The sequence below is a fragment of the Lolium perenne genome, chromosome 2, assembly GCF_019359855.2.
Source record: "Lolium perenne isolate Kyuss_39 chromosome 2, Kyuss_2.0, whole genome shotgun sequence".
In the NCBI taxonomy this organism is placed as follows: domain Eukaryota; kingdom Viridiplantae; phylum Streptophyta; class Magnoliopsida; order Poales; family Poaceae; genus Lolium; species Lolium perenne.
This window is the reverse complement of record NC_067245.2, coordinates 97,273,354-97,281,937: the sequence shown is the minus strand read 5'-3', so window position 1 is coordinate 97,281,937 and position 8,584 is coordinate 97,273,354. Positions and strand designations below refer to the sequence as shown.

General features: G+C 45.4%; 1 protein-coding gene across 1 annotated transcript; it reads left to right on the top strand.

The window, feature by feature from the left end:
• Positions 1-1,591: 1,591 nt before the first annotated feature.
• Positions 1,592-7,667, top strand: LOC127333348 (uncharacterized). Its single transcript, XM_051359737.2, has 9 exons — positions 1,592-2,272; positions 2,351-2,408; positions 2,544-2,610; positions 2,696-2,741; positions 2,848-2,946; positions 3,517-3,585; positions 3,680-4,742; positions 5,240-5,388; positions 5,484-7,667. Exons 1-9 carry the CDS (start codon positions 1,760-1,762, stop codon positions 7,032-7,034), a joined length of 3,615 nt encoding a protein of 1,204 aa, XP_051215697.1. The 5' UTR covers positions 1,592-1,759; the 3' UTR covers positions 7,035-7,667.
• The last annotated feature ends 917 nt before the right edge of the window (positions 7,668-8,584 follow it).

Below are 8,584 nucleotides of genomic sequence, written 5' to 3'. Positions count from 1 at the left end.
AACATGTCCTTGGACCACCTAGCGACGACTACAAGCACTCGAATGAGTCGAAGGCGCACCACCGTCCTCACTCCTCCCTCATTGGAGCCAGACAAAACTTGTCGTAGCAGAGCTTGTTGTAGTAAGCAAAGAGGAAGTCGTCGTGCTAAGGTCTCAAAGGATCATCACACAAGAGCAACTGCCATCGCCAATGAAGAGAAACGTAGATTAGAAAGAACACCGACCAAATCCAACGAGATCCGCCGAAGACAAAGCTCCACACGCCCACCGGTGATGCTAGAAGCACACCGAGACGGGGGATATATGGGGAGGGCCTTATTCCATCTTTAGTGGAGTCACCACCGCCACGCCTTTCTGAGTAGGACACAAATCCTAAACAGACTAAGAAAAACATAAAAAAACAAAGCCCTCCCACTGACAAGAACCATGATTCACCGCGCCTCCGTGACCCTAAGGACACTAGAGGCTAGGCAGATCGGCGGTGCCGCCAACACGAGGCAGGAAGCTCTAATCACATTTCTCGCCCTAGTCTTGGGAACGAAGGGGTACACTTGTACACAAATGTTTCATTTACACACCTACTCGGCTTACGGCCAATTCAATGGGACCAATGAGACTAGTCACAGTGGACACTAACATATAGCAATATCATGCATATGATACTACCTCTATAATGCATGGTACTTTCTCCGTCCCAGTTTACAAGACATGTGTGCATCCATACATTGTCAATTTAAACAACATAAAATAGATTATACAACATAAAAATTATATCATTAAAAAGTAGAACATCTGACCTTTCTAATGATATATTTTATAATAAATATATAATATTACATTGGTTAAATTTCCGACTTGGAGACACACGCAAGAACTATAAACTGGAATAAAGGTAGTATCATGTAGTAATATCATAGACTGATTTGTAGCATCACAATGAAAATGTATAAGAAATATTTCTTCCTCTCAGTATTGCACTCTACTTCAATAATTAAGCCATTCATTCTTGCTCACATTTATGTGTGTCTAACAACTTTGAAACTATTATTGTGATAAATACCTACTCCTGGTGTTTTACCCACAAAAATGATTCCGTGTGTTTGACTAAGTGTGCTACAACGCATGTGGCTACGTGTTTTAGGCGTAGAAAAATGTGTTCCAAAGAAAAAGAAAAGGCCCGACTTCTGTGTATCAGACCTAACATCCAAATAATGGCGCATCATAAAATTACTGCGTAACTTTAGCATAATTCCCAGACGCGTTTCTTACTAAAAGAAAATCTTCCAAAGAACAAAGAAAGTTGCGATCTCCGCGCATCAGATCTAACATAAAATTATGGCACTTGATAGAATTACTGCATAACTTTAGGATAATTCCCACGTCGCAGTGTTTAAGATTGGCATTCCTGTATGTACAGTACGTGCAGTCAGCTGAGTCAGGCAATTCAATGGGCAATAATTCGAGGTTTCCATAGACCAAGCCCACAGACCCATCTTCTTCCCCAGGGAGGAGAGAGAGAGAGAGAGCAAAAGTTGGACTAATGGCCGTAGTGGTTGGTGCAAGTCGCTAGCTAGCTAGAAGATAGGGACTCCATCTGCCTGCCTGTGCTGTGTGTGGAAGTGAGGAGAGAGAAGGCAACGCAACGCAAGCGATAGATAGAAAGAAGAATTAAACAAACAAAAGCAGCCGTAGAAAAAAAGCAGAACCAAACCCCAAGGACGCCAAGAAGAGGACGGCAGCAGCAGCACCAGCAGCAGCCATGCCGCGGTCGCCGTCGCCGTCGCTGTCGCCGTCGCCGTCGCCGGAGAGGACCTACCCCGCGCGCAGGAGGGCAGGCGTCCTGCCGTCGCGCTGCCGCTCGCCGTCCCCGCCGCCGCGCCGCTCCCTCCGGCCGCGCCGCGCCGCCGCCGCGTCCTCGCGCCCGCTAGTGGACGACTTCTTCCCCTTCCCTTCCTCGCCCTCCTCGTCGCCGCCTCGCCCGCAGCACCGGAGGGCGCCGTCGCCGGAGCCGTCCAGCTCCGATTCGGACGGCAGCGCCGTGGCCGGCTCCTCCGCCTCGGACCGCCGCCGGCGCAAGCTCAAGCTCGTCGTCAAGCTCTCCCAGCTTCCCCCGGACCAGCAGCAGCGCCGGGCCCCACCCCCGCCTCCCTTCTCGGACTCGTCCGACGGGGACGACCAGCCGGCTGCCGACCGCACCCGCGGCGAGGAGCAGGTCAAGCCGCCCAAGAAGCGCCGGATCGAGTTACGCGACGACAGATCTCGCAACAACGAGGTGACGGATTGTTCCCCCGTCCTCGCCTCTACTTCACTCCACACCTCGGCATAACGCGAGATCTGCTTCTTCTTGCAGGGAGCTGGGAGGAGCGACGCTGCCAGCGCGCCAAGGACCAAGCGCCTCCCGGTACCAGGTTCGATTCATTTTTTCTTTTTGCTGATCTCTTTCTATTCGGTGATGGGATTTTGACTTTTGAGCTCCTGTCTTCTTTTTCCAATCCAAGTGATAGAAGCTGATTTTGCTTCTGTTTTTTCTTTGCCCGATTTAGGGATGGCAAGGACCACGCCGCTGCCGGATCGGCAGACGCTGGATATGATCCTCGACAAGCTGCAAAAGTGCGTGGTTCACGACCTCTACATGCTTATTACGCCAACTTGGATTTCGTTCATGGTTTCATGCTGCTGCTGTTTGATTCCGCAGGAAGGATACGTACGGCGTGTTTGCTGAGCCGGTGGATCTTGAGGAGGTGAGGACATTGTTTTTATGCGTTATTCTCACTTGTTCCACATGCTAATCTCTTTTGGGGGTGGTATTGAGTGCTGATGATGCCATGGTTGTTTTGATTGGTGCAGCTGCCCGACTACGGCGATGTGATCGAGCACCCAATGGACTTTGGTACCGTCAAGAGGAAGCTTGCCAGGAATGCGTATCGCTCATTCGAGCAATTCGAGGTCAGTCTTTTCGTTTTGTCGTATGCGTAGCTAGCGAACTAAAGCGCGAGCTGCGATTGGAGGGCCGCCGTTTGTTGGTTTGTTGCTTAAATGGATGTTGTAGTTGGGAATGGTTGCCCATTCAGTTCATGCTATATTTGTCTGGGAGTGAATTTAACCTACAAGGATCCGTCCAATGCTAGAAGCAACATTTGACGCGTGTTCTTCTTGCCTTAAACGTCGACTTTTTTTGCTTCTTCCTGAAACAAGTGCCCAACAAATGCAGCAACGTCCGTTATCCAGTTTTTCACATGTTCACAGTTACATTTCTATAATTCGTTCATTCTGTTAGCTTGTAATTTCTGGACACAAGGAAGGTTTGCTTCAGGAATTAGGATTAGGCTGTTGTCAATTCCTCCGTTATAGACCTGAGCTCAAGTTTATAGTAGTGATCTTAACCTAAAGGAAAAAAATTGCCAGTTTTCTAATTAAATTTCTATTCGTTGCTCTGGTTTTAAGTTCTCTAGGTTTATCCCAATTTTTGTGTATACCAACAATAATATTCGAACAATTGGTGATAATAAATTGCAGGATGATGTCTTCTTAATTTGCAGCAACGCCATGCTGTACAATGCGCCTGATACAGTTTACTTCAGACAGGTATGTGAGCAGCCTTTCTGAAAAGATGATGCACTCCCAACGCCATCGTTTATCAATTCTCATTCCATGTTTCTTCCCATGCCTACACACGCAGGCCCATTCCATACAAGAGCTGGCAAGAAAGAAGTTTCAAGAACTGAGAGATGAAGGCATACCTACAGAAAACCAAGTAAAGAGTGAACAGAAAGTTAAACCTATTCCAAGCAATAGAGGACCAGTTAAAAAGACTGTATTGACATATTCGGATGATGATCTAGATTTCTTGATCCGCAAAGAGCAAATCAAGAGACCAATTGCCAAAATTTCAGGAGATGATATGAGCTTCAAAGATCAAGTCAAGAAACCTGTCTCTAGGAATTCAGAGAACATAAGTTCGTTCCACAAAGAGCGAGTTACCAAACCGATATTCAGAAATTCAGAGAATGATTTGAGTTCCTCATTCCACAAAGAGCATGTTAAGAAACCCCTTTCCAGAAATTCAGAGGATGATCGAAGTTCTTCATTCCGACAAGTGAAAGTCAGGAAAGCCATTTCGAGAAATTCAGAGGATGATCGAAGTTCCTCACTCCACCATGTGCGAGTTAAGAAAGACATTTCAAGAAGTTCAGAAAATGAACGAAGCTCCTCTTTGCCCATACAGAAAGTCAAGAAACCCACGCCCCGGATTTCAAAAGATGACTTATCGTCCCGGAAGACACTCATTAGGAAGCCAGTGTGCAGAAAGGGAGAAGAGCCAGATTGCTCATCCCGCACAGATGCATTTGAGAACCCTGTTTGCAAGAAGGGAGAAGATCTAAGCTTATCCCCAGAAAAGCTTGTTGAGGAGCCCATTTGCAGATCCGGAGATGACTTGGGCAACTCAAGCCAAAAAGAGTCGCCTAGGCAGCCTATTTGCAAAGATGAGCAAGCTGATCTAGGTTACTCCTGTGATGAAGAGATCGTTAAGAAGCCAGACTGCATGGATAGCCAAGATGCACTGGGTTCAAATGTCTCTCCTGAAACCATTGTTTCTGCCGGAAATGGCTCTGATGGTTTAAGCGTATCACAGGCTAATGGTGCTGAGCCCCTAGAATGTGCCTTAGCTAATGGGTCTTCGGACAAAGATATCAGTTCTCCGGTAGACGAGGTCAGATCTGAGAAGACTGACGATGTTTCAGGTACCTTTTTTCACTCAGCTCTACTGTAGTTGATCCATCAGTTCTGAACAGCCACATTATCTGCTATATAATTGGGAGGTTGTCCCTTACAATCTTCAACTTAGAAAGAAGCATGACCGTTGAAAGGAAACTATGTTACTTCCATTGTTCGTTTATTCAATGATCTATGTGTGGGGTTGGTGTGAGTCATTCAGGTGTTGCATTGGTAGTTAAAATTCTTTATGATTACCAATATATTTTGCTAAGCTTTTATTGAGATGCATATTTTGCAGTCCCATTTCATCTGGAGGAACTTCGTTTGATTACTCCTACATAACTAAGTGCTTATATTAACCCAACTTCATAAAAAACTCTCCAGCATTTATTGAGATGCATATTTTGCAGTCCCATTTCATCTGGAGGAACTTCGTTTGATTACTCCTACATAACTAAGTGCTTATATTAACCCAACTTCATAAAAAACTCTCCAGCATTCTTATTCTTTCCTTCATTTTCAGCCAGAGATCATTCAGCAAAGATTAGCCTCAAGTCGTTTGTGGTTGATGAGACTAGACGAAAAACTTACCATGCACTTGAAGACCAGCGTTCATCGGATTCTGACCCAACTTTTGATGTCTTCTGCGCGGAGCCAAAAGAGCTGATAAGTGTATGTTAACACATCTGGTTAAACCCAATCATAACTTTATACTTGGATCAGTTCGTTTTGCTGGTTAGTTCTCATGGTGAGATGTGTCCTTGCAGGTTGGGCTTCATTCTGAGCATTCGTACGCAAGAAGTTTGGCCCGTTTTGCTGGTTCACTTGGTGCCCGAGGCTGGAAAATAGCTTCTGAGCGCATTCAGCAGACATTGCCTGCTGAAGTGAGGTTTGGCCGTGGTTGGGTTGGAGAATATGAGCCACCATTAACACCTATTCTTGCTGTGCAAGATCAATTACGAAGTCAGGTTAGCTCTGATGCGAATATTCAAAGGAAAACTTCATTCCCCAGAGATAATGAAAGACTCAGACCAAAAGAAAGCACTAATCCGAAGGATATGAGTTTGAGTCTACTTAATCGGATAACCACTGTCAGTAACGTAATTGGTGTGTCTGGTTCACTTGAGAGTCCAGAATATAAGCCAAGATTATTAGATGTTACTACTGAACCCCAACAGAGGAACACTGACGCCTCAACACTGCACGAGAAACATAGAGCGTCGAGAAATGTTGTGAAAACGAAAAGACCAACCGGTGAACAAGTTAGGAAAGGCAGGCACTCGTCCAACGCCCGCCCTCCTGAAGTGCAACCACAGAGATCTGAATGTTCAAAAGGAGCTTCTTCTAGTGTGCTTGATATGCCTGCTGTGAACAAAATGGCTGGCCAGCCTGCACCTTTTTTCCAACCAGCAGAAGCAGTGAGAATTCAGCAAATGAAAAAAAGTGACCTGTCTAAAAGCGCCCACCCTCTTGAAATGGCACCTCAGAGGCTTGAGTGTCCAAAAAGTGCTACTTCTGGTGTTCATGATATGCTTTCCCAAAACAACAGTAATGGGCATCCAAAACCCTTTTTCCAGTCACAAGAAGCAGCTGCATCACAGCCCAAAAGTGAAGCTACATGGGTGTACCATGGAAGACCTGGTGATGCAAAGTTTGGGACTTCTGAGAAAAGCAGACCAATGAACAACATTGGATTCATCACCAAAAATCCAGTAAATGGCAACGGCTTTGCCATGAATGCGAGCGCACAGAATAGTATCATAGACCATGCCAAGTCAATGGGTGCAATGCCTGGCCAAGTAAATGTACCAAACCGAGGGTTTGACCCTTCTCGGAGTGTTTTCTCTGCATTTCCACCAGCTGCTAGGGAGAGCCAGAGCATTCCATCTGCTCCTGTTGCTCAATCTTGGATCTCATTTGGTGCTTCATCAGAGAGCAAACCAACCATTGTGAGTCCAAATTTTCATGACAGTAGTTCTGGCTGGAAGATGCCATTTGCAAATCTTCGTACTTCCGATGAACCAAAGATAAGTGCTGCCCCTCAGTTCTTTCGACAACCTGTTCAGGTTTCTAGAGAAATTCCAGGTCAAAACAAGGGCTTGGTAATATTCCCACAGCTGGTCCAGACAGATTTCTCAAGATCACAGGGCCAGCCTCAATGGCAAGGGCTGGTTCCCCACATGCAACAGAAGCCAAACATGGATATGCTCCGTCCAGACTTGAACATTGGGTTTTCATCTCCAGGTTCACCACCAGCTCGACAGTCCACTGGCATCAATTTGGAAGCACAACAGCCAGACCTTGCTTTGCAGTTATAAGCAAGAAATGGATAATGAGCATATGTGACTAATAAGATCGGATGTCAGACACAGAAACGATGAAGCATGGAAGGACACGTGGAACCCGGCCGTAAAAATGGGTAAAAGCAGAAATGGGACATCCATTGCGTGGATACTTGTCAACATGGGATCGTAATTCACAGGTCAGGCCGTAGACCTAACCTCCCTATTGCAAGATATCAGAATATGGATGGATGAACACTGCTCGGAATCAAATCATTGGCCCGTTTTGTTCGGTAATGGAGTTCAGGATCCAGCATTTGGAGAAATGCTTTGGTGGCATGCCCATTATCCGATTACCTGGAGCGAGCTCTTCTGACCACACAATAGCATTCCTGCGGTGGAAATTTTTGCACCAGAAGTTAGGATATATCTCCAGTAGTTAGACTGCGTGGTCACCCCTATGTTAATGCCCAAGTCACATTGTATGTTTGTTGTAAATGGTTCAGCATTGAATAGATTGTTAGACTAGAGCAGCCACCTTTACTTCTTTCTCCTGAAGTTCTCTGGAATGAAATTGCTTCTCCTTCATGTTCTGTGCCAGGAATTGAGTTCCATGGTCCATTCAGTTTAAATGGTATGCTGAATGAAAGATGTTAATACTTGCGTCAAGATTCACTGTGATCTGAACTCTGCCATTTGGTCAAAATAGGTGAGCTTACATGATTTCATTCTAAGGGCTCCGAATAGACTGTATTTGGCTGCAGGGTGAACTGTTTGGCTGCTATCGCTCGAGTAATGCAAATTGTAATGTTTGTGAATTGCGATCATCTTCAGATCCTTTTTACCTGGTTCGTTGCTGGTTTCGAGGACCTTGTTGGATAGCGTTGTACATCTCTGAATGGTGCAATACATGGTTGGAAATATAATACGTACCATCTAGGTTATGTTAGCAATTGTTTTCAGTTTTTTCCATGATTGATTTTTTTGACCCGTTCTCATTAGCCAAGGGATTTGATGGCGTCGCCATGGGAACGCCATGGGAAACCTGGTGTTGATGTAGAAACCAATCATTTCTAAGGTGAGGCTGATGTCATAGTATTATGAAAATAATAATGGATTTATACGTTGCAATAATATAATTTGTTGCTTCGTAGCAATATACGGAAATTTATCTAGGTAACCTTTTCTCATACACCATGTTCCATGTATCATATTACATGGAAGAAAATGTCAAGATGGGCGGTACAATGCCATGATACAAACACGGCACCCCACGGTTTAGAATGCAACTCGTATCACCACACAGCGAAAACTAGCCTTACATCGTCTCTCTTGCCACAACCGGCGAGGAGGCGAGACACAGGGCCCAGATCGTGTCGCTACAGACGCTAGAAACTCCGATAACAACCGCAAGAAGACATGGATCAACGTACTGACCATCTTGCTTATCCTGTACTTCTACAACCACTGTCTGTTCCAATATTTGCATGTACACACATGTCTATGAATTTTGTAGAGACAACCCAATTCTAAAACAGAGACATGATGTTGATAGCAGTGGACGTGTTTGCAAAATACGCCAACTA